Here is a 26525-nt window from a genome sequence, read left to right as displayed (position 1 = left end):
CGAGGGATGCTCCTTTCAGGGCATGCTTTCCTATTTTAGAGCCTTCTGAACTAAGCAAGCATAAGAAATCCATGTCTGAATGAAAGAATAAATGCTAAAAGATTTTCTCAAAATCTAAGAAACGTTTTTCTGGATGGCAATATAAAATTTCCAGATGGGGAAATTTTCCGCAGAAGAGGGGGCATATAGGACCCCTTGACGTAATGTACTTCTTTCACCCCCGTCACTGCAGTGGTAGCGTGTCCCAGAGCTGTGCCTTCTATGCTCCTTCCTGCCCTGCTTCCCCTTCAGCTCCACCTCCTCCGGCTCCTCTGTCTACCGCCACCTGCTCCACCAAACTCCCTCTCAATAAAAGGAGATGCCCTCATAGGTGAAGGCACCTGGGGGGTGAGGTGACAGGGGAAGGCCAGGTGCCTGTTGCCGGCAGAGCAAGAAGTGCCAGAGCAGACTTTTGAGGTGTCTGCGGAACTTGACCCCGACAAAGACGTAGAGCACCGGGTTGAAGCAGCAGTGGGAGAAGGCAACGTTGCGGCAGATGAGCAGGGCATAATCCAGCTGCTGGCTGACCTCGCAGCTCTGAATGACGCCAAGTTTCAACAGTGTCTGCAGAAACAGGATCAGGTTGTAGGGAGCCCAGCTGAGGAAGTATGCTGCCACAATGGTGAAGATGAGCCTAACTGTCCGGTGGCGCCGTCTGGACCGCGAGCGGAACAGGGTCCTGAGAATCTCCACGTAGCAGAACAGGATAATCCCCAAGGAGAGGAGGAAGATGATGTTGTGCTGGTAGACTGAGGCTAGGAACCACTCGAGTTCTGAATAATCACAGCCCGAAGGGAACACCTTGTGGAAGATGGCATCGGGGATGGAGGACAGGATGCTGGCTGCCCACACAGCTACGGTCACCAGCACGCGGCGCTGGAGGGTGTGGACACGCAGGGATGAGATGGGACTCACCACGGACAGGTAGCGATGGATGGTCATGATGGTCAGGAAGGAGATGCTGCTGTAGAGGCTGATGGAGAAGATCATGTTGAGGAGCTTGCAAAAGAAGTCCCCCAACAACCAGCCCCAGTGGTACCCCAAGATCCACACGGGCAACAAGCAGGAGAACACCAGGTCTGAGAGACACAAGTTGAGGATGAAGACGTTGGTGAGGGACTCCAGGCTCTCATACTTCACCAGGACCCACAACACCAGGCTGTTGCCCACCATGCTGAGGAGGAACACCAGGCAGTACAGGATGGTGGTGCTGAAGGTGGCAAAGACAAAGGTCTTCTTCTCACACAGAAAGCTCTGAGGATCATACTCAAAAGGGGTGCTGGTCTCCGGGATGTCTGAGGGCTCCATCTAGACGCTGAGAGCATCTGAAGTGATACAGACATGGAGTTCAAAGCCATGTGGTTAGGCTAGAGAGCAATAGGGCCCATGATACAAAAAAGTGTGGTCCATGGTCCAGCTACTGGGCAGCGAACTATTTATAAGGAAATTAGCAACTTTTGCCAAAATGTGAAGTCACTAAGCATGCTGTTTGGTTTGGTTAGCATTTTTCCTTAGCAAGACTTTCTTGAAGGAAGTGACACATTAACTTACAATATGTCATAAGCCCCTTCCCTTCTTGAAGACTGTCATTTGAGTAACACTAAGCTAGACCAGTGTCCCAGTAGGTGTAGGAGAAAGACAGTGGAACTGGATTCAAAGACCTGAGATCAAAGGCGGGGCCCAATATCACGTTCCTGGGCAAGCTTTTTAACCTTTCTGAACCTCGGGTCCTCATCTACAAAACAGCACTAATGATCCCAGGGTCATTCCTTCATTTATTCAACAAATATCTACTAAGAATTTACTATGCCCACCTGCCTTTCCTTCTCCTCTCCCTCTGTCCCTCCCTTCCTTTCTTTCTTCCTCTGTTCCTTCCTTTTCTTCCTCCCGTAAAGTGTACAAACCCTGATGGCAGGATTGTTTCAGGAAACTTGCTGTCTCCAGGAACTGGTCCAAAAAGAGAGGACACAAAAGGAGCAAACATCTCTCTCATGTAAATCCAATTATGAAATCATCTCAAGACTTCAGTGAATGTTGAGAATCTGGGAGACCAAATCCCCACTAACACAGAGGATTAACTCTCAGAGCAGAAAGCTTCATCATCTGGGAGTTTGGTCTACAGAGTATCTTACAAGCAAGTGGAAATCCTAAGTGTCCAATAGGAGGGGAGTAGCTAAGAAAACATATGGTCAAATTGATTTAATCCTCTGTGCTAGTGAGATTTTAGAAATAGTGAGACTAGGACTTCCCTGGTGGTGCAGTCGTTAAGAATCCGCCTTCCCGGGAAGATCCCACAGGCCGCAGAACAACTAAGCCCATGCGCCACACTACTGAGCCTGTGCTCTAGAGCCTGTGAGCCATAACTAGTGAGCCCACATGCCGCAACTACTGAAGCCCACATGCCTAGAGTCTGTGCTCCACAACAAGAGAAGCCACCGCAACGAGAAGCCCGCGCACCGCAACGAAGAGTAGCCCCCGCACGCCACAACTAGAGAAAGCCTGCGTGCAGCAGCGAAGACCCAACGCAGCCAAAAATAAAATATAAATAAATAAATTAAAAAAAAAAAAAAAGAAATAGTGAGACTAGAAGGCCAAGGAGACAAAAGAGAAGTGATTGAAGAGCTGGAAATTTCACTGAGAGAGGGGCAAATGAAGCTGCAGGGCCTCAGAGAAGGATGGGAGACTTGGATGAAGCAGCTGCCTGAAACAGATAAGAGAACTCTCATCATCCACTATGTGTCAGGCACTGTGCTAACACATTATACTCAACTGCTCCCTTAATCCTGCAACGCACTCTCTTAAGACGTGACCATTTCCATTTTATAGAAGAGGAGACAGGTTCAGACTGGTAAAATGACCTTCTCAATGTTATAAAGCCAGGAAGCAGCAAGGAGGGCCAAGACTGGAACCCAGGCTTTATGACCTTGTATTCTGAGGAGGAGAACTGGAGAAATAATTTCCCACTTCCTGGTTTGGGACAGGAGGAAAAATAGCGGTGAGGGTGCAGTCTCAAAATGTATCCTATTTTAGGTAGTTAAATCAACTTGTGTCTCTAAACACAAAAGTGAAGATAGTTGAAAATATTAATATGGTTGTTTTGTTTTGTATTCTTTTGATATCTAGAGAGGGATACATATGCTTTTGCATGTTTCCTGTCCACTTCTGTTTCTTATTTTTAGTGTTTATGGATTTTATTCATTTTTCTACTTAGGATAACACTGTTTTTCTTATGGATTTTTAAGAGCACTTTACTTAGTCTGGTCAACTCATTCTGCTTCTGACTATGTCTTATGGTCCTACTTTTTTGACATTTAGAAATTGGGTACTTACATTTTAAAGAAGAGCTTATCTGACTCAATACAACAGCCCTTAATGACCAATGACATATGTCAGGTGCTATGATAGATGCTGGATTATATAGTATGAACATAATAGACTCTACGTACAAGAAGCTTACAGTTTAGAATGAAATCAGAAATGATACAAATATCTGGGATTTCCTGGAGATATTTTGGAACAGGGGGTTTGTAAGCACCCTTCATATCGTACAAAGCCAAAGCTGGTTGTCTGAAAAAAAATTTTTTAAAGGTACTAAAACTCTAGCTAGACTGAGAACAAAAAGAGAGAGAACACGAACTGTCAATAGCAGGTATGAAAGAGTGCTTATTGCTACAGATCTTACAGACTTTAAAAGGATAACAGAGAAATATTATGATCAGTTATAACAAATTCAACAACAAACGAAATGGACAGATTTCCTTAAAAATTCAACCTACCAGAACTGACATGAAATGATATGACATAGTCCTACCTTTATTATAGTAATTTAGTTAACTCTAAAAAACTGTCCCAGATGATTTTTCTAGTGCCTTCTGTCAAACATTTAAGAAAGAAATAACACTGATCTTAGGCAAACTACCTGAACTACAGGATGGAATAATTCCCAAATTGTTTTATGAGGCCAGCATAGCCCTGATACCAAACCAGAGAAAAATATTACAACAACAGAAAACTATAGACCAATATCCCTCATGAAGACAGACATAAAAATCCTTAACCAAATATTAGCAAATCAAATCCAGCAATATATTTTAAAAGGTTAATACGTCATGACCAAGTGTTTATCTCAGAAATATGAAGTTGGTTTAATATTTGAAAATCAATCAATTTAAGTGACCGTATTAAGACAAAAACTATATGATCCTTTTTGATAAATGCAGAAGAGCATCTGACAAAACTCAACACTCATTCATGATATAAACACTCAGCAAACTAGAAATAAAAGGGATATCAGGTACCTACAAAAAACATTCCAGTGTTTTGTTGGTTATTGATTCATTCACTCAAAATTTCAGAGGAGCTGCCAGTCAGGGCCTGGTAGGCCTTGGGCACAGAAAGAAGAATGGTGCCAAACCCCAAAGCTCTCCGAGTTACATCCTAGGGGTCTGGTTCCCTTTGCCTGTCATTGCTCTCCCACCCCATCTCTGAAGCCCACTTCAATTCTAACAGAGTAACTTTAGTTTTCTGGTCCACATTACAATTTGGATTGAGAAATACAGCTCTCAATTACCCAAACACTAATAATAACAATGCCTTACATAGAGACTTATAACCAAACACCTCCACTTTCTTTAGCACAAGGAAAAGCAAAGCATTATATATGATAGTTGTACTCAAAGCACGGTCCACAGACCTGCTTTTTAGCAATACAGGTTTTTGGGAATCCTCAGATCCAGGGAATCAGAGCCTCTGGAGGGAGGGCTCAGGAATCTGCATTATTTACCTGCTCTCCAGGTGGTTCTGATACCTACCTGGGAGTTTAAGAACTCCTGCTGTAGGCTATTAGAAGTAGAGGAAAACATATGTTTGAAATGTTTGTAAAGGAACTCACCTATATCTGCACCTCTTTACACGCTTCTTGAGGCAGAAATGGTGCTTCTTTGTTTCATATTATGCGCAAAGAAACCAAAACACCCACCCTGCCCAGTAGGCTAGAGGAAGGTGGGGGAAGGCTAATGTGCAGAGTCTCAGAGGGAGACAGAGAGAGAGACAGGGAGTTTTCCTAACCCCCCTCTTCCCACCACTAGGCGTCCTGGCTTGATCTGCTCCCAACCCCCCACTCCACCCAAGACCTCATGTAGAACCTGGCTACGTCACTCGTCCCTTGGAAAAGAGCTGGTCACCCAGCCTGTCTCCACAGGAAGGTGGGGTCCACAGCTTAGGGGTCATCTAAGCCCCTGGGTTCCACCAAGGAAAGATGCAGGTAATTTTGGAGTTGGAAGGGATCATAAAAGATAATGTATTTTTTTTAAGTGGTATTTTAATCTTATCAAAAATTATACTTGATTAATGTACCAGTAATGCTTTATTATTTTAAACTGAAATAATTCATGTAATAAAAAATGTAGCATTTTAAATTGTATAATTCAGTAGTTTGGGGCATATTCACAATGTTGTACACCACCATTACTATCCAGTTCAGAACACTTCCATCACCCTGAAAGAAATTCATGCTTGTTTGTCAGCAGAAAATCCTACTCCCTACCTCACTCCATCTCTTGGCAACCACTAATCTACTTTCTGTCTCTATGGTTTTGCCTATTCTGGACATTTCATGTAAGTGGAATCATATGTGACCTTTTGTGTCTGGCTACCTTCCCTTAGCATAATATTTTGAGGGTTCATCCATGTTGTAGCATGTATCAGTACTTCATTCCTTTTTATGGCTGAATAATATTCCACTGCATGGATAAGCCACATTTCAACCAGTCATCAACTGAATGACATTTGGGTTGTTTCTACTTTTTGGCTATGATGAATAATGCTGCTCTGAACATTCACTTGTAAATTTCTGTATGGATATATATTTTCAGTGCTCTTGGGTATTTACCTAGGAGTGGAATTGCTGGATTGTTTGGAAACCCCATGTTTAGCTTTTTAATTTTTTTTTTTTTTTTTTTTTTTTTTTTTTTTTTTTGCGGTACGCGGGCCTCTCACTGTTGTGGCCTCTCCCGTTGCAGAGCACAGGCTCCGGAAGCGCAGGCTCAGCGGCCATGGCTCACGGGCCCAGCCGCTCCGCGGCATGTGGGATCTTCCCGGACCGGGGCACGAACCCCTGTCCCCTGCATCGGCAGGCGGACTCTCAACCACTGTGCCACCAGGGAAGCCCATGTTTAGCTTTTTGAGGAACTTCCAAATCATTTTCCACAGAGCTGTGCCATTTTATTTTCCCACCAGTAACGTATGAAGGCTCCAATTCTGTTGATCTTCTCTGCAAAAATGGGATCGTATCATGTACACTGATTTATCCTTTTTCCATTAAACAAAATGGCATGAACGTCTTTCCAAGTCTTCTTCTTTGTAACAGCTGGAAAGTGTTCCACTGCATTATGGTATCAGGATTTACCTATTTTCCTGTCAATGGACATCCAGTTTGCTTTCAATTTTTAAAATTATCACAATGCTGCAGGGATTAAAGGTATATCTAATACATACACCTTTAATGTACTGGTGTTGAATTACTGTAGGATGGATTTCTAGAAGTGGTGCCTTTCTGGGTCATAGGGAATGTGCATTTTACATTTTGGTAAGTACTGCCAAAATACTTACCATTTAGAACCTCTAAAATGGTTGTATTTATTTACATTTCCAAAATAGTGTATACCTGGTCAAAAATCAGGTGTTACTAACTTTAAAAATTTTGTTCATTCTGAAAGGATACTTGTAGTGTCATGTTGTTTTGATTAAAATATTGTTATTTGGAGTTAGGAATTTTCTCTACAGATTTATCGTCCAATTGTGTGTGTGTGTAATTGTTCCTTGCTGAGGGAGATAATTATTGCAAGGACTCATATAGCAAGTGTTTAACAAATGTTTGTTCCCTAAATATGAAGACACAATTTGAAACTAACATTTTCACATTTCCTCACATTTGGTTTCATTGTGAAAAAAGTTCATGCTCTCGCCTTAAACAGAAAGTTCTAAAACACTGGTCAGGCTGGACAAAGATGGAATTGAGTTCCAGCCTCATACAGACTCGACATACAGAAGGGGAAGTTCAGTTCTGGGTAAAGCACAATGTGGATAGGGGCCTGGTTATCACATTCAGGGTCTGGGCCCATCTGTGGGCAAGTGGGATCCAGGGCAGAGACCAGCATCAAGAGGTCTTTGGCATCAGCATCAGAGTGGGGCTCTTGGCGGGAATTAATTGCTGTTAATAGGGGAACCACTGACTCTAGATCCCCAGGGTCTCATGATCTAATTGGACCAAGTCCAGCAAGATGGATGGTTCTGTTTGAGCCTCAGCCCCATGCACATGAGAAGAGGCACAGGCATGGGCAAATGAAAGGTCTTGCAGCTTTGGGAGCCCTTGGAGACAGCATCCTGGCTTCACTGGGAAGTACATTCACAGGGCATGGGAGGGAGGAGGCTGACAGCATCCAGAAGGCCCATCCACCTCTCTGTGGGAACATCTAGCCCCTGGCTGGAGTGGCCCTAGTGGGAGAGACTAGAGCTAGTGTTTGATCTGGGCAGAGGTATGCTGGAGCTGGCTCATACCAGCTTGTGTGCGTTTCATTTTTAGGAATTTTACGAGTTGGTTGCTGTTGCATTAGTAGCATGAAATCAACCATGGTGGAAGTATTGACGCCTTGGAATCTGGCAATCACTGCAAATCAGGGCTTTTCCCTCTGGAGAGCTGGTTGTTAAGATTTACCATCACACCACTGGATAGAAGGTTAGCATTTTCTCAGAATTGCTCCAAAGATAAAGTCCCAAATTCCTGTCCTTGCTGGTGTAGTGGTATCATTCAGGATTCCAGAAAGGGACAGGTGGCCCTCTCAAGAGGGTGACTGAGGACAATGCAGGGAAAGGACTTTTACAAAGGTGTGGGCAGGGTGTAGGGAATGCAAGCAGCGATGGTGAAGTACCCCTGGGCCAGCAAGAGTGGGCAGCTGCCACTGAGCCCAGGGCTAAATGCACAGGAGAAAGAGCCACCGAAGGACCTGGTGAGACGGGCCCTACAAGAAGGTTGCTGGACACTGGATGTGGATTTTGGCAGAGGAAGTATTCACTTCCACCACTTGCCCAACAGAGAGAGAGCCAGAAGAATAAATATGCCAACCTCTTTCTCTTCCCACCCCCCTCCACCCAAACTCCTGCTGGTGCCTTCTACTGGCACCAGCAGGGAGGCAAGGGAGACTGTTCACGCAGCCCATACAGGGGAGCCTCAGAAGCAGAGGTGGGTGAGGAAAGTGGAAGGCAGACCTGGAGGGATGGAAGTAAGGCATCCAGTTCAGAGACTTAAGTGGTCCGTCCCCATCCAGCTCATTCAGTGCACGCTTCCCTTGCCCACTGCACTCGGTGGCCACACACGCTGCTTCCTCCCTCCCCCGCTAGTTCATTACCCCTCCTCCTTGGCTTAAAATTCCCCCTCCTGTTGCCTGTGTTCTTTTACACCTTGTCATTCTTCAAAGCAATTCTCTGCTAATGCTTATTATGCTTATCATTTTTATCCAATAATGATTCATTTAACAATTAAAATACCAGCAGCCAACATTTACTGGCACTTCCCACACGCCAGGCACTGTGTAACTGTTAGGCTGTATTCGAGAGGGCAGGCACCATGCCTCTGTCTTGCTCATTGCTCTCTCTCTCCAGTGCCCAGGACAGAGCCTGGAACACACTAGGAGCTTGACAAACATGTGGAGTAAAACTCCTCACAATGACCCTAACAAGTGTTTCCCAGCTAGTCTGTAGTATGGGAGATTACATATGGCTGTAAATGTTTTACTGCTCCTTCCACTGACAGGCAAAGTCTAACTCCATTCTCCTTGAACGTTGCTGCTCTTGGTAACGTACTTGACTGATAGAACGTGGTGAAAGTGAGATTCTGGGACTTCAGCTGGGTCCCTAACATTCTCATTGATAGCCTTGAACCACCATTTATGAAGTCCAACTCCATGAGGCCACCGTGCTGGTGAGGCCACATGTGGAGCGGCTGACAGTTCTGGCTGAGCTCAGCTCTCCAGCCTTCTCCGTTGGGGCTAGACCTGGGAGGGAAGCTGCCTTGGAGCAGCCCTCCATCTCCTAGCTCAGTGGCATCGAGGGACCGTCACTGATGCCACACGAAAAAGGATTACCCAGCTGAGTGCTGCTCAGGCTCTGAGTCACAATTTATGAGATATAATAAAATGGCTCTTATTTTAGACCTCTATATTTGAGAGTGCTTAATTACACATCAATAGTCAGAACTTATAACATTGGTTAGGGGGAAATCCCTATGCTGATTTTCTATCCCACCTTTACCCATCCCACGTTCTACGTGCCCCTTGACGACTGTCATCACCCAGAGTCTTGTTGACTCTCCAGCAAGTCACCTTTGATGTGGCTTTAACAGAGGTGCCCACTCAAGGTAGCTTCCATTTGAACATGGCTGGGAAATCCCCCAAGGGCAGGCCTGGCTGCTCTGTAGGCAGCAAAAGGGAGCTGAGTGGTTCTGGGTCAACTGCCAAATCGTCACATGGCCCCTTCAACCTTTTGTGACCGTGAAATCACTGACTCCCGGGGAGAGGCCCTTTCCTTGGAGGCCTGCTCTGCCCACCCGACCACGCACAGGCCTGGTTGGGGAAATCAGGCGCTGGCCAGGGCTGCCCCGGCTTCCACTGCTGCCCCGCTCCCCGCTGGTCCCGTCCCAGGCAGAGCAAACACTGCTGGCATCACCAGGACTTGTCTGTGAGGAGCTTCCGAGGGCCACACGGGTTGCAGCTAGAGGACTAATCCCTGGGGGTGTGCTCTGAAGGTGTGCAGGGTTCTGAATGGAGCCTTTTGGACGTTTCTGGCAGCACCGCAGGCTAAAGAGACGCCTGAGAGGGTTGAGGCCTCTTGACCTTCTCCAGGGCCTCCGGAAGGGGCTGCGTGCGGATGCCCCTAGGGCTTTGCCAGCCCATCCTGAGCAGCAAGGTCTCCCTCTTCTCACTCCCACCGGTGCTCCTCAAGCACACTTGGGTGGGTGGGTGGGCGTCATGACAGCATTCCTGGCAGAGGCAGCAAGAGTTTGGAGAAGAGCGAGTACAGGATGTGTTCGTGAGGCAGTGAGACAGGTGCATCAGGGCCAGACCTCACAGAGCCTCGGACGCTCCTGGATGCCCTTGGCACACCCATCATTTCTGCACTATGTGGGGCTCGTGGAAAATACAGATTCCCAGGCCCTGCCCAGACCTATAGAAACAAGCTCTTCAGGTGAGGCTTGGGCCTCTGCATTTGTGACAAGTGTCCGGGGGGGTTCCGAAGGAAGCCAGACAGTGTAGAGATTAATACCACGGGCTCCAGAGTTAGGCTGCAGGGGTGCAAACGTGGACTCCAGGATTCAGTGCCCATGGAATTTTGGCACCTCAGTTTCCCCATGTGAATTGCAGATAATTACAGCATCAACCTCACGGACTTGTTATGAGGATTAGACAAAGTGAATGAGTTAGGTACTTAGGACAACGCCCAGTGAGCGCTCAATAACTGTGAGCTCCAGCTACCCGGACGATGGCAGTAGATGCAGTGCAGGAAGCTGTACCTTCAGTACAGGGTCTAATCTCAATAAATGTCTGTTGAATGGAGGACAAGAGCAAAACACATTCAGCCATGCCACTGGCACAACCATGCCATGAACATTTATTTTTATAGCAAGCTCTGGCATTATTCTAGGTGCTGGTGGTTCAAAAAGGAATAAATCATTCCCTGCCGTTAAGATGCTCACAGGCTCACAGATGTGGAAATGGGTGGTTAGGATACAGTGTGTTAAGTGTGATGTGAGGGACAGGCTCTGGGCATACCAGCCTTGGAGAGGCAAGGAAGGCTTCCTAGAGGAGGTGATGTCAAAGGGAGATCTGAAGGATGAGTAGGAGTTATGCAGGGAAAGGGGGCTGAATGCCAGGTGTGGGGGAACATTTATGCAGTAGGGCACATTCTGAGCCTCCCAATGACTCAAAGTGAGAGAGACGTGTGGTGGAAGAAGCAGTGCGCTAGGGTTTGAGGCTGGAAAGATGAGCAGCATCAGCTGGTTGGGTTGCCCAGTGCCTTCAGGTCTGACTAGCTCATCTCACACACTGCACGTCCTTATCATGAAGATTGCCTCGTGTGTCACTGAATAACGGTCCCCTGGATTAGTCAGTTAGCACCCTGCTTCAGTGTCCAGAGTATGAAAAGTCACAGAGGTCCAAATCCCTGCCCAAGTCACTCTCAAGTGGAGGAGTGTCAAATAATTTGGAGTCCATGTTTCAAAATCACCACATGGAGATTCAGGGAAAAGTTCCTGAAGGAGAGGACATGGGCCAAGTCTTGAAAGGTGAGTAGGACTGAACAGGGAGAGAAGAGGAGGAAGGATGTGCCATTCGGGGACCAGCAAATGTAAACATCAGGAGACAGGAGGTCTTGAGGCTGGGTCAAAGGACTCAACTTAGGCTCGAGACAAGATGTGTGCCGAGAGGGGTGCTGGGAGATGAGAAGGAGAGGGAGGCAAAGGCCCTTGGGTGCTAAGCTCAGGAGTCTGAAATTCATCCTGAATGGAGAACTAGTAAAGGGTTTTAAGCAGAGGAATAAGGTGATCCGTGGATTCACTAGGATGCTCTTGGCTGTAAGTGACAAAGCACAGGACTGAAGAGGCTTAAGTGGTCGAAGCTGTTAATTTTCCATAGGAAGGTAATGCTAGGGTTGGTGCAGCAACTTGGCAATGTCATCAAGAACCACGGCCCCTTCTACCTCTTGTACTAGCCTCAGCGCCTCTGTAGTGTCATTCCTCACAACTACAAGATGGCTGCTATGGCACCAAGCATCATGGCTTTGTAAAGCATCCAAATCAGGAAATAAGGAGGCATATGTCTAAAGAAGCAGCTTTCATTGGGGGCAATTTTGTGATGTCTGGGGGGCATTTTTGGTTCTCACAGCTTGAAGGAGGTACTGACATCTAGCAGGTAGAGGCTAGGGATGCTGACAAACAGGACAAACTCCCATGACAGAAAATTACCAAAATGGCAATAATACCGAGGTTGAGAAACGATGGTCTAAACGGATTGGGTGCCCTTAGCTTATACACGGAGGTGAAGTTGTGTCACTGCACGTTTGGAGCTAAGAGCCCAGAGATTCAGTTTCATGGCTTAGCTGCTAAGGGACACTAGACACTGCCAGATATGTCAATGTATTATAAAGTTACAACCATATGAAGTTCTAGATAGACTGAAATGTAAGAAGTGAAACCAAAAAAGGGGGAAAACAGAAATAGTTATCAGATGGATGGGGAACGACTTCATAAACATATATTTACATATATTGCATATAAACATAAATACAATATGTCTATGGTTTTCAGCACATGTCATTTGAGGAGGGCATTATTATCTGTCAGACAGTGAATTGGTTTGCAGGATATAGCTTGCTTTCTTCTTGATACATCTTTAGTTCCTGGAATTTCTATTCTATTGTAGTCAGTGTAGTGTCTTTTTTCCTTTCAGTTTTCTGAAGCAGAATTAGTTGGATTGACCTTGTTGTGATAGGGGCAGTGATGGTGGGAAGTGGGGAAGAAGCTGACTTAGAAGGCAGGGGTTGCCAACATACAAGAAATTCAGCTTGTCTACAGTCAACTCAGACCCTTAAATGTCACTGCTATTTCTGCTGGAGGTTTCTGGTTTGGCCTAATTCTTTTAGAGATGCAATGCTGATTTGGTACTGTTTTTCCCCTTCCTAATCAGCTTCCTTTTCCTGTTTTTTCTTACCATGGTCTCTGCCATTAGCCTTGTTTTTTGAAAATGAGAATTTGAGCTCTGCTGGTTAGGTGTGGGTATAAGTATGCCATGGGTGTGTGTGTGTATATGCGTGTGTGTGGTTGTGTGTTCCTGTGTGTGTATGTATAGATTTCCATGTCAACACAAGTTGGCTGGCAAAATTCTGGACTCCTTCAATGATAAAGATGGGTCTCCTTCTAACCCACCCTCACTATGAAATCAACAGCTGAAAAGAATATAATAAAAATAGTAAACCAACTTACTGTACCCGAAAATCGTCAACAAGTGAGTTACTGGAAAATAAATAGCACACTTTTCAATAATCCAAGGATCAAACAAGACTCAAGGGGAATTAAAAAAAAAAACACATTGAATGGCATAAAAGTGAAAATACAACATCAAACTCTGTGGGACACAGTTAAAGCAGCACTGAGAGGAAAATTTTTAGCACTAAATGCTTACATTAGAAAAGAGAAAATGTCCCACATAAATAATCTAAGCACCTATCTTAAGAACCTAGAAAAAGAAGCAAAATAAACTCAAAGTAAGTAGAAGGAAAGAAAAAATAAAGAGAAGAATTGATAAAATTGCAAACATAAACCCAAGAGAAATGAAACAAAAAAAGTTTGTTCTTTGAAAAGATCAATAAAAGTGATATGCCTCTAGAAAGACTAACGAGAAAAGAGAAAGACACAAATTACTAATATCAGGAAGGAAACAGTGGATATTGCTACAGATTCTGCAGACATCAAAGATAATAACCAAGGACTTCCCTGGCGGTCCAGTGGTTAAGACCCCGCACTCCCAATGCAGGGGGCCCAGGCTCAATCTCTGGTCAGGGAACTAGATCCCGCATGTCGCAACTAAAAGATCCCACATGCTGCAACTAAAAGATCCCGCATGCCACAACTAGACCTGGCGCAGCCAAATAAATAAATAAAAATATTTTAAAAAAAGATAATAATCAAATAGTATGAACATCTATATAACTTAGATGAAGTAGACTAATTCCTCAAAAAACACAGGTTACCACAACTCACTCAATATGAAATAACTAAATAAATAAACTCATGCAATATGAAAGGGCTCACCCAATAAGCCCTTCAAGGAAACTGAAGTCATAATTTAAAACTCCTGAGAAAGAAATTTCCAGGCCCAGATAATTTGACTGGATGATTCTTTTAAATGTTTAAAGGAGAATTAACACCCATTCTACATAACCCTTTCCAGAAAATAGAAGAAGAGAGAATACTTCACACCTCACTTTGTGAGACCAGTATTACCCTGGTACCCAAACCAAATAAAGATGGTACCAAAAAGTACATATAATAACTACAGACGAATATCCTTCACAAATACAACTGAAAAAACTCTTTAATAAATATTAGCAAATAGAATATGGGGTTTATTCCAGAGATGCAAGGCTGGTTCAATACTTAATCAGTGAAATCCACTGTATTAAAAGGCTAAAGAAGAAAAACTACATGATCATATCAACTGATACAGAAAAATCATCTGACAAAATTCAACAACTATTGGGACTTCGCTGGTGGGGCAGTGGTTAAGAAGCTGCCTGCCAATGCAGGGGACACAGGTTCAATCCCTGGTCTGGGAAGATCCCACGTGCTGTAGAGCAACTAAGTCCGTGTGCCACAACTACTGAGCCTGCACTCTAGAGCCCGTAAGCCACAACTACTGAGCCCGCGTGCCACAACTACTTAAGCCCACGTGCCTAGAGCCCGTGCTCCGCAACAAGAGAAGCCACTGCAATGAGAAGCCCGCGCACCGCAATGAAGAGTAGCCCCCGCTCGCCGCAACTAGAGAAAGCCCACATGCGGTCAAAAATAAATAAATAAATAAATTTATTAAAAAAAAATTCAGCAACTCTTTATGATAAAACTCTCAGAAAAAACTAAGGATGGGGGGAACTTCCTCAATTTGATAAAAAATACTTATTAAAAACCACCAGTTGGGCTTCCCTGGTGGTGCAGTGGTTGAGAGTCTGCCTGCCGATGCAGGGGACACGGGTTTGTGCCCCGGTCCGGCAAGATCTCACATGCCGCGGAGCGGCTGGGCCCGTAAGCCATGGCCGCTGAGCCTGTGCGTCCGGAGCCTGTGCTCCGCAACGGGAGAGGCCACAACAGTGAGAGGCCCGCGTACCGCAAAAAACAAAAAAACACACCAGCTGACAAAATACTAATGTTGAAAGACAATGTTTTCCCATAAGACTGGGAGCAAGGCAAGGGTGTCTATATTAACCACTCTTGTTCAATATAGTACCGGAAGCCTCGGGCAGCACAGTAAGCAAAAGGAAATAAAAGGCGTACAGGTTGGAAAGGGATAAATAAAACTGTCCCTGTTTGCAGATAGCATAATGGTCTACCCAGAAAGTGCCAAATATCCAAAAACAAAACAAAACTGAAACAATTCCTAGGATAATAAGTGAGTTTAGCAAAGTTGCAAGATATAAGATCAACATAAAAATCAATTGTATTTCTATGTATTAGCAATAAACACATGGAAAGCAAAATTTAAAGTACAATATTATTTACAATCTCTCTCTCCAAAAAGAAATACCTGTGCATAAATCATCAAAATGTACAAAACATGTACACTGAAAATTATAAAATGCTGATGAAATAAAAAAGATCTAAATAAATGGAGAGATATTCATGGGTTGGAAGATTCATCATAGTAAAAATGTCAATTCACCCTCAAATGATATATGGTTATAATGAAATTTTTAGCAAAATCCTCCAAGATTTTTTGTAGGTAGAGACAGGCTTATTCTAAAATTTATATAAAAAGCAAAGGATTTAGAATAAATAAAACATTTTGAAAAAGAAGAAAGGAATGGGAGTAATCCCTCTGTTCTATTTCAGGACTTATTACGCAGCTATAGTAATTAAGACCGCAGTATGGGCAGAGGGGTGGACACCAAGATTAATGGAAGGGAATGGAAAGCCCAGAAATAGCCCCACACCAGTAAGGCCATCTGATTTTTGACAAAGGTGCAAAAGCAATTCACTGGAGGAAGGATAGCTGACTTTTCAACAAATGGTGCTGGAGCAATTGGATATTCATAGGCCAAAAAATAAATAAGTAAATAAAAAGAACCTCAACTTAAATTTTGGATTTTATATAAAAATTAACTCAAAATGCATCACGGATATAAATGTACATATAAAATTATAAAAACTTTTAGAAGAAAACATAGGAGAAAATCTTGGGGACCTAAAGCTTAGTGACAAGTTCTTAGACATAACACCAAAGGCATAAACAAAAGAGAGCTATATTAGACTTCATCAAAATGAAAAAGCTTTGCTACAGACTGAGAGATAGCATTTGCAAGCTGCATATCAGACAGAGTACCCATGTCTAGAATATATACAGAATCCTCAAAAGTCAGCAGTAAAAAAACCAAACAATTCAGTTAAAAATGGGTAAAGAACTTGGAGAGACATTTCACTGAAGAGAATATACAGATTGTAAATAGGCACATGAAAAGATATTCAACGTCATTAGCCATGAGGGAAATACAAATTAAGACTATGATGAGATATTACCACATACCTATTAGAAAAGCTAAAATAAAAACCAGGGGCCATGCCAAAATCCGGCAAGGATATAGAGAAATGATCTCTCATACACTGCTGTAGGAAATGTGAAATGGCACAGCCACTCTGGAAAAGAGTATGACAGTCTCTTAAAAAACTGAACACACACCATATGATCCAGCAATCACACTCTTGGGCATTTACCCTGGGGAAATGAAAACTTATGTTCTCACAAAAACCAATACATGATTGTTTACAGAAGATTAATTCTTCATAGCCCCAAACTGGAAACAACCAAAATGTCCCATAATGGGTGAATGGCTAAATTCCATACCATGGGATACTACTTAGTAATAAAAAGGAGCAAGCTTTTGGTATATGCAATGATCTGCATAGATCTCAGGGGTTTTATGATTAGTTTAAAAAATGCAATCTCAAAAGGTCACATGCTGAGCAATTCCACTTACATAACATTCTTGAAATGACAAAATCATAGAGATAGAAAGCAGATCAGTGGTTGCCAGGGGTTAGGAATGGTGGGGGCAGGTGTGACTATAAAAGGGTAGCAGGAGGGACATCTTTGTGATGACAGAATCGTTCTGTATCTTGATTGGGGTGGTGGTTACAGGAATCTACATATGTGATAAAATGGAACAGAACTGTACACACACATTGTACCAGTGTCTAACTCCCGTTTTTGATACTGTACTATAGTTATGGAAGATGTAACCACTGGAGGAAAATGAGTGAATCAGGTGGGATTTCTCTATACTATTTTTATGATTTCTTGCTAATCTATAATTATTTCAAAGTTAAACAAAAAAGCTATAATCCTGCTATTTTTAGCTCAAAAAGCTTCAACAATTACCCACTGCCCATAGCAGTGGTTTTACAAATTTAGTGTAGGTAAGTATCACTAATGTTGTATTAAACATGCAAATTCTGATACAGTAGGTAAGGGGGTGGGGCGGGGGTCAGCACATCTAACGAGCTCAGCAGTTGATTAGGCTGCAAGAGGGGTCTTCAGGTCACACTTTGAGAAACTCAGACTCTAGCTCTGCTCTTGAGCTCTTAGTTTACAGTTAACACTCTCCTCTACAACAAAAATATATGTTCACCAGATCCAGGACGGGGTAAGGCAGGCAAGGAGCCAAGGGTGTGATATTTAAGGAGGCACTCACTCTCGGGTCCATGGAAGTGCAGAGTTAGCACTTCCTGAACCTTAGAGTGAGTGCCTCCTTAAATTTTGCATCTTAGATTGCCTCCACCTGCTCCTGGCCCTGTTCTCCACATAAAGACTTGGATTTAAAGGTTCTTAGCAGCTTTATTCATTATACCCCCAAACTGGAAACAACCAACTGTCAACCAACTAGTGAAGGGACCAGTAAATTGTGATACAGTCATACACTGAAATGCTAGTCAGCAATAAAAAGGAACAAACTACTAATCCATGCAACAAAATAGATGAACCTCACAAATGTTATGCTGAGTAACACAAAAGAGTACATATTCTGAACAAAACTTTGGAAAATCTGCGGAAGACAAATCTAATTTACACCAACAGAAAGAAAATAAGTAGTTGCCAGGGTGGGTGATTATCTGGCAAGGTGGGTGATTATCTGGCAAGGTGGGTGATTACCTGGAAAGGCGGGTTACAAGGGAACTTTTGGGGGTATCAGGAATGTTTCATATCTTGATTGGTTGTGGTTACACCGGTGTATACTCGTGGAAACACCCATTTAACATGGGTGCATTTTATTGTATGTGAATGACACTTCAATGAAGCTGATTAAATATACAAAACAAAAACAAACAAAATCCCCAGCTCTCTCACAAACATCTGAACCCTGCGCTTTGGCGGAAAGGCCATCTCTTACTGATGGGCTCCGGGTACAACACAGTCGAGTAGGAAGAGCTGTGGTGAGGGGTCAGGACACCTTGATTCTCATCCTAGTTCTAGAATAACTGGCTGGACGACCCATGGGTCAGTCATTAAGCCCTCTGAGTCTCATCTGCTGTGAGTACTTCCTAGGGCTGGTGGGAGCAATAGATACACGAAGTCACCAGGTGAAAAGCTACACATCTGTCAGAAATTTTTACCTGTTCTTGGATGGAAACTGCCCTTTGCACAGCCCTTTGAATTCAAGTCTGGAATGGCTCTAGGAATATGAGGAGATTTCAATAGCATATGCAAATTAAAGCTGCCAGACATCATTTTTTGCCCATGTATTTGGCAAATATTAGAAAGTCATAATACCAAGGGCTGATGAGAATGAGGGAAGTGAGAACCCTGGAGGCAAGGCTGGTGGGAGTATGGACTGGTGTAGCATTTGAGGGACAACCTGGAAGAAGGTAAGGCTGAAAATACCTCTGATTTAGCAGTTCCACTCTTGGGCTCCTCATCCAGAGAAACTCTGCATAGGCCATAAGGAGACAGATGGAAAGATGCTCACTCCAACATTGTTTTTGACGGCAAAGATCGGGGACAATCTAAGTGTCTGTCACTAGGAAATGGATACATAAATGCCAGAACATTCACACACAGTAAGACAAAGCAGTAATCAGAAATACATTTACTACAGCTGCACAGTTGTAGCTCAAAAACAACATATTGGGGCTTCCCTGGTGGCGCAGTGGTTGGGAGTCTGCCTGCTAATGCAGGGGACACGGGTTCGAGCCCTGGTCTGGGAGGATCCCGCATGCTGCGGAGCGACTGGGCCCATGAGCCACAACTAATAAGCCTGTGCGTCTGGAGTCTGTGCTCCTCAACGGGAGGGGCCGAGACGGTGAGAGGCCCGCGTACCGTGATGTGGTCCCCGCTTGCCACAACTAGAGAAAGCCCTCGCACAGAAACGAAGACGCAACACAGCAAAAATAAATTAATTAATTAATAAAAACAAAAACATCATATTGAATAAAAAAGTACTCTGAATGATATTTATGGCATAATGTCATTTATGTAAACCAATCTCACCTTGCAGAATTGAATGGATTAGACGGGATATTGGTCACTGACTGCCACTTAGTAGTGGCTCAACAGATGGTAGCCATTATTTTGAAAAAAAAAAAAAAGTAGGAGATCATTGAATTCATCAGCATCAAAGTTAAAAGAATAGAACTGTGAATCCCGGTAAGTTCCATATTTCCCTGGGAAGGAGGTAAAACAAGGGGCTGGACCACCATGTTCCAGAATGTCCCTACTAGGTCAGGAAGCTGGCCTTGGCAGTTTCAGTTTGAAGATGCTAGAGAAATATGTTGTTGGCCACTGCCTGCCCCCTGTTGAAACAATATTGTCACTTCCGAGGACAGAATTCTCAGACTTGCCATGTAATAGCATGTGAACTTCAACTCACTGGGGAAAAGGCAGACTGCTGTTTCAGCACTCACAGAAAATGCTTCCCCTCTAAAGGAATCCCTCTAATCATTATAGCTAATACAATACAGCTACTTTCTTATGTCTATTATTGGCATTTGAATATGTTATTTTGAAAAAAAAAAAATCAATCCTCATAACAAACACAACTCAACACGGTGTACACACAAGAGGCAGGTACTATTGTATTGATGTGAGAACAGATGCACAAGGAGATAAGTAATTTGCCCGAAGTCACACAGTCAGGAAGCAGTGAAGCTGGCTCCAAGGTCTGTATTCTTAACCAGCTCTGCAGGTCTGACTCTTGAATGCCTCTGGTTCCTTTGGTCTGATCATGACAATTGTTCTGCAGCCTGTATTTTGTCCAAATACTTTTTTCCCCATCTAAAACATCTTCAAGTCTATGCTCCATCCCTTATAGGTCCCTCCCTTTCACAGTAAAATTCCTTGAAAGTATAGTCTACACTCACTTTCTTCCCAGAAGCAAAAGACTCTGCCATCAATTCTCACTCCCAAATTCCTCAGGAGTCTGGCCTTGACCTGCTTCTCTGATTTGTATGTGCTCCCTCCAAACACCCTCACTATACATATAATGCTGATATTATACATGATTACTGAATCAAGGAAATGGATGTGATAGTTCACAATCCAAAGACATTTTGCTCATTCCAATCTTTTGGTCTTCCATGTATTTTCCTATTTTCTCCACCAGGGGGAAGTCTTCTCTTAAGGCCTGATTCCTCCTCCCTCTTTGCAGGTCAGGTACACAACTCTAGCTATTGAGCACTGGAAATGTGGCAGGTCCCAACTGAGATGTGCTTAAGTACAAATTACACACTAGATATTGAAGATTTAGTACAAAAGAGAGAATGTAAAATATCTTATTAATAAATGTAATCAATTGATTAATGTTGAAATGATATTCTAGATAGATTAAAGACACTCTTGAAATTAATTTTACCTATTTCTTTTTAGATTTTTAAAAATATGTTTACTAAACAATTTAAAATTGCACGTGTGGCTTACTTCATATTTCTATTGGACAGTATAAGTTTAGAGGCTCCCTCCTAATGGCAAACTCTAAGGGTGGTCTGCAGAACCCTTGGTCTGCAAGGAACCCAGTTAGAAAACCATTCACTTGACCACTCATGAAGAAACTGAGGCCCACAAGGGCCAACAACTTTTCCAAGGTGATCCAAGTGATGGGATCTTGAGTTTAGATTAGAATGCAGGTGTCCTATACCCTTTTTTTTAAAAAATCTCTCCTATTATGGAGGTCCTTGAATGCCACAAGAGGACATAGGCACAAGACTATGTCCTGTGGGCCTTTAAGGTCCTTTATCAAGAAATGTCACCACCTCAGGTCTCTCACTGTTTGCTTCCACAGGTCTCCTGCACAGCCCAGGGGCCACTCCCTCTTGCATCCTCTGCCAACCCCGTGAGCATTTTTCTGCTCTCTGCTAGGAAGCCCAGCCCTGCTTTAGGGCTCTATCTGGTTGCTTCCTCCCTGGCACTGACAGCCTGGATAGAGACCCTGGAGACAAGCAGTGACTACAGAGCCCTTCTCACCCCTTTGTCTTCAACTATCCTCTAGACTTGTCCAATTCCAGTCCCACCCAGGGGGCCATCGTAGCTCTTGCTGGAATAAGTCCAACTCAGCCGGAAGGATGAGCAAATAGAGCCAGCTAGACTGATCACCTGCTGACCCTGTGTCCATCACCCTCTGTCACTACAGACAGCTCACATTGCCCACAGGCCCTCCTTGCAGAGTGGGGACCGTGATCACATGGCTGATGCGTCACATGGAAACTGAAAGCACCCCTCAGTGGGGTGACTTCTCTAAAGTGGACACATGAATCAGAGGCGGGGAAGCTGGGAGGCAAGGCAGACCCCGCGTCGCAGGCAGGGATCTTAAGTGCAAGCCCTAACACCACAAATCTTCCCCACCACACCCCCGCAGAACTACAGCATTATGGGTCAGCTGTAGTTTGTTTTGAGTTTGGCTTGAGGCCAGAACATGTGTGTGAGCCTGCACAGGTGTGGGTCTGCCCAGGTGGGAAGAAGTCCCTGTTTATGGCTTGTGTCTCTTCCTCATGAGAGCCACACGCGAGTGGGAGCAAAGGGTCTTAGCCCCCCTCCCTACCCTGGATTCCTGGTCAAGGACCCCTGTGAGTCTAGGCCCTGGGTGTGGCCACGGGTGCCTGGATAGTCGCTGCACCATGCCTGCAACCTCATCTCTGCCTCTTCTGAACCCAAATTAGAGAACTGATGAATCATGGGACTGTAAAGAGAACCCGTGTGGTGCGGATCAGCAGTCACAAGATGAGGGCTCTCTTCCCAGTTCTGCTACAACTCTAGCTGTGCAATTTTGGGCTAGTCACTGTATGTGTCTGAGGCTCAGGTTCTCACTTGTATAATGGGTGTATTAATTATCTACCACTCTTTTAAAAATTCCTTCAAAACCTAGTGGCTTAAACAATAAGTATTTATTATCTCACACAGTGTCTGTGGGTCGGATATTTGAGAACAACTCACCTGGGTGGTTTTGGCTCATGGTCTTTCATGGGAAGAGGTCAAGATGTCCACTGGAGCTGCAGTCATCCGAAGGCTTGACTGGGGCTGGAGGACCTACATCCAAGACAGCTTTGTTCACATGGCTGCTGGCAGGAGGCCTCGGTTCCTTGCCACATGAGTCTCTCTGTGGGGCTGCCTGAGTGTCCTCCTGACATGGTAGCTGGCTTCCCCTAGAATGAGCAATCGAGGAGGCAAGACAGAAGCCACAGTATCTTTTATGATCTTTATATCTTAACCTCTGAAGTCAAGCACTGTTATTTCTGCACTATCTCACTTGTTATCCAAGTCAACCCTAATCAGGGATGTGAACACCAGAAGGTACAAACCACTGGGGGCCATCATGAAGGCTGGCTACCACCTTAGAAGTAATTAGTACCATTATTAATATCTGCTCTGCCCATCTCACAGAGCCATCAGGAGGTTTTGTTTGCATACCCACTGCAAGAAAAACCATTAACCAGAGGATGCACCTGACAAGAGTCAAGACAGCAGCTGCTAAAAACAGCTGTAAAAAGGGTTGCTGGAGACTGGACTCTGAGACCATCACAGGAAGCTCTGGGACAAGTAAAAGGAGGACCAACATAGGAACGTGGTAGCTCAGAGGCCTCCAGTCCTCTTTGCTGTCCCCATATGAAGGTACAATGTGGAGACAATTAGGAAAGTGCCTGACAATGTGCCCGTTACATATGGTGCTCAGCCATAAGTGTTCTTTCTAAGGAAAGCAGGTGGGTCATAGTCTTAGGAATTCCAGGAGGAGGTGCTGGGCCACGGTGAAGGTTGAATTGTGCCCTAGCCCTTTAGTTCTGACATTTAAATTAGTTAGTTTACTTTTCACAAACTCCAAAGAGCTGCATAAACGTGAAAGTCCATCGTTATTACCTCCTGGTAAGATGCCCACAGATCACGCTTCCAAAGAATCTCTCCACTGATTCCTTAACTAGCCAAAAAGAGGAATTGAGATACGTTCACTGTTTTGCAACTATCAGAAACAGCCTCTCAAAGTTGCCTCTGAATCTGTCCTTGTTCATTTACGCTGGGATTTTCTCTCACTCTCTGCACTCAGCCTCTACCTGACAGTGGCTCAGTCCCTCTGGAACCCACTCTTGTTACTCCTGTCATTCTCAGTTCCTGCTTAGGGCTGCAGTTCCCTCCACTTCCAAAATTTCACTCCAGTGGCTAGAGCCTTATAATCCACTGTTGTCCAGGTGCCGTCCTAACTGCTGCCCATCTTCCTGGATTTGTGAGGACCACTGCTCTTGGGGTCCTCTTTGTTGTGTTCCGAGTTCTACCCGTCTTGGTGCCTGGCTGGCTGGACCCCAGTGCTGGATGCTCACCTGGTTTAGGTCTGTTTTCATACCGTGTTTTTGTACCAGATTCCAGACACCCAGTCCTGCCTGCTGGACTGGACTTTCTCCCTGCACCTGCATTGGACAGGCCCCTCCCACACTTCCCTTTCTGCCCTCAGAAGGGAATCTCCTCATAGATCTTCCTGGTGGACACCTTGGGGGACAATGCTTGGTTTGAGAGGGACAACAGCCTAGATTTTCAGCTGCAGTGTTTATAGCAGAACAAAAATTGTTCATGTTTCTCAGTGCACAAGGCACCTTTTTATGTCGTTCATGTTTTGTCATATTTCTCCTCTGCTGGTTAGGGAGTAAGGTCACACAGGGATTTTAAAAGCAAACAAGTAGTCCCTGCCTCCAGTGAGTTTTTGAATGAAGTAATAGGTGTTTGTAAATAAATATACAGGAAATCCATTTATAGTAGTGCCCACTAAGATCTGTTCCTCTTTGTCTGAGGTCTCTGTTTTCATCCTCACCATCTCTTTGTGGTCCCAAACGACTGCACTTCAAAGTACTACCTTCTTGCTAACAAATGTCTGTATTCAGGGCCAAATTCATTCTGAAACTTATGCTTTTGGTGACACTGAGTGAGGTTATAGGGGAGTAGGTGATTGTCAACTCCCTTAGCTCATGGCAACTGCTGTTATTAACCAAAAGGACCTGAATGGTTATACAGGACTAAAGTGGCTTAGGTCAGTTCTAACACTGGGGAGTAGGAGGTGCATTAGTGGGCAGTGGAGAATTGACTAAAGATTTGAGTTGGGGGCAGTGGACCAGGGAAAGTTAAACTCACATGCATGTATCCAACAAGTCCCTTGAACTCTTCCTCTGGGCTATGGTGGCATCGCTCTTCTCCCCTGGTCTCCTGCCTACAGCACCCAGCCCCACTTCTCCTTCCCCCTTCATGTTCCAGAAAATCTCCTTCCTTCTACAGAAAACTGGGGAGAAGCTCCAAGTCCAGGCTGGAAGGGCCCTTTCTACCCTTGAAAATTGGACCTTTCAAAGACCATTTCTCCTCCAAGAAATTTTCATGCCAGCAGCTACAAAGATGTTTTCTCCATAGTCTTTGCAATTACCTTGAAAGGGCTGATCAGCGAAAGGTAGGGGTGATGACTCAGAGTTGCTGACACAGAGTGAGGCATCACGAGTTCTAACCTTGTTGCATTTCCTTGTGGTAATTCCAGGGTGCTGCTGGGATGGATGGACAGCTGTCAGGCTTGGCCTGGTTTCCAGTCTCTGTAGCCTCGTTCTTTCTACAGCCAACATTACCTTCAGCTCACTTCTGCCAGATCTCTAAGGAGGCTACAGCCCAGATCCTAAGGCTCACATCCATGGAGGCCCCTTGTGCGCTCCGGCTCCAGGTCTACTCCAGTTCTGGGTACCAGATCTTTGCCTCATTTCTTGGGTCTTCTCCTGTCTCCCTCATGGAAGGCTGCTCAATCCCCAGTCTCATTATGAATGAGCCCTGCCTTGTACCCAACACCCTTCCTCCACCTCTTTGGGGGTTGGATTCCTGCCCAGACTCCAGCTCAGCTGGGACCCTGAGACCTGATGGATGACAGGTCTTTCTGAGGAAAACTGATGAGTCCCTAGACTTGGAAGGGGAGCTCCTACTTCCCAATTTGGTCACATACAACCATGAGGTTCTGTTTGGTTAATACCAATAGCCGCCATTAGTTATAAGATTCAAGGGCTGGCTCCTTCTTATGGCCTCACTCTAGGTTACCATTAAAGGAAGTCTCAGACTAAATTCTCCCCCCAAAGAGACAATGATTAGCAAATACGCACAAGTTACACCACCTCCCGTGAGCCTGATAAAGTCCAAACTCTCTGTCCTTTAGGGTGCTCCAACAAGATCACACATGAAAGGAAGTTTCACTTGGGGCAAATGTGATAATACTCTAGTAGTGGGATTGGCAAACCATCTAGTCAGACTCAGGTTGGCCCACCTTCTCTGGAATCAGCAGCTGGACTGGGGGCAACATTCCTAACAGGGAAGGAGGAAAGATTCACTAGATTCGAATACCCTGTTCATATATGTTTGTGGAGTTCCTCCATGCTTCACCAGTGAACACCTTTCTCTCCATTCATTATGCTAATTAACAAAACCTCTAGTACTGATCAGCTATAAAGATAGCTGAAGCACTTGTGAGAGCTCCTCTGCTGTGTGGCCTTCTGATTAAGCCCCAGTTACCACCCTTGGAGTTGCCCAGATTAGCGCAACTGGCCTCCTCTAGGGTATAGATTAAAAAGGAATGAACCGGGCTTCTCTGGTGGCGCAGTGGTTGAGAGTCCGCCTGCTGATGCAGGGGACACGGGTTCGTGCCCTGGTCTGGGAAGATCCTACATGCCGCGGAGCAGCTGGGCCCGTGAGCCATGGCCGCTGAGCCTGCGCATCCGGAGCCTGTGCTCCGCAATGGGAGGGGTCACAGCAGTGAAAGGCCCGCGTACCGCAAAAAAAAAAAAAAAAAAAGGAATGAACCACATTTAGAGCACACTGTCAGTGCTGAAGTATCAACTGCAGACGTCATAGTACTAGGGCACCCCAGCCTCCATGATAATAGCAATAATCAGCATTTCTTTGGCTCACAAGATGTTATTCCATGGTTTTCAGCCCCCTGCAAAGTAAGTCCCCTGAATCATTTCTAGGTACTGCCAGGAGTCTCATGTGGACTCACCAATGGGTTCATTAGCTATAGCTCAGCACAGTCCCCACTTCATCTCTTTCCACTTCCAGCTTCCTCTGCAACAGGCATTTGTTGTTTGGAATGCCTACAACAGCACTCCCCACGTTGGGGGCAAGTTGCTTCTTCCCCACTCCAGCCATCGTGTGGCTGTGGGAATGAGCATGTGACCTTCCTGGGCCAATCAC

At 44.7% G+C, this 26525-nt stretch overlaps 2 protein-coding genes across 4 annotated transcripts in view; both read right to left on the bottom strand.

The window, feature by feature from the left end:
- The window catches only part of FYCO1 (FYVE and coiled-coil domain autophagy adaptor 1), a 114105-nt gene extending 91702 nt beyond the window's left edge, over positions 1-22403 (bottom strand). The window contains exon 1 of the mRNA XM_032649030.1: positions 22272-22403. The gene's annotated coding sequence lies outside the window, so the exon portion shown is untranslated. The remainder of the gene's footprint in view (positions 1-22271) is intronic.
- Positions 318-22404, bottom strand: XCR1 (X-C motif chemokine receptor 1). Of its 3 annotated transcripts, XM_032649050.1 has the most exons (3): positions 22272-22329; positions 18732-18777; positions 318-1364 (listed from the first exon to the last, which is right to left on the bottom strand). In XM_032649050.1, the coding sequence occupies exon 3, from the start codon at positions 1345-1347 to the stop codon at positions 346-348; it is 1002 nt and encodes a 333-aa protein (XP_032504941.1). In that variant the 5' UTR covers positions 1348-1364; positions 18732-18777; positions 22272-22329; the 3' UTR covers positions 318-345. The 3 variants fall into 3 exon arrangements, with proteins under 3 accessions (XP_032504941.1, XP_032504939.1, XP_032504942.1); XM_032649048.1 differs by lacking the exon at positions 18732-18777 and having other exon boundaries at positions 22272-22404; XM_032649051.1 differs by lacking the exons at positions 18732-18777; positions 22272-22329 and adding an exon at positions 4931-5104.
- Positions 22405-26525: the final 4121 nt, after the last annotated feature.

The sequence above is a fragment of the Phocoena sinus genome, chromosome 11 (genome assembly GCF_008692025.1).
Source record: "Phocoena sinus isolate mPhoSin1 chromosome 11, mPhoSin1.pri, whole genome shotgun sequence".
Lineage (NCBI taxonomy): Eukaryota > Metazoa > Chordata > Mammalia > Artiodactyla > Phocoenidae > Phocoena > Phocoena sinus.
This window is presented reverse-complemented; position numbering and strand designations above follow the sequence as displayed.

Bases quoted from the DNA above. Each gene is read 5' to 3' on its own strand.
- XCR1 (XM_032649048.1), bottom strand. From the start codon at position 1,347: ATGGAGCCCTCAGACATCCCGGAGACCAGCACCCCTTTTGAGTATGAT.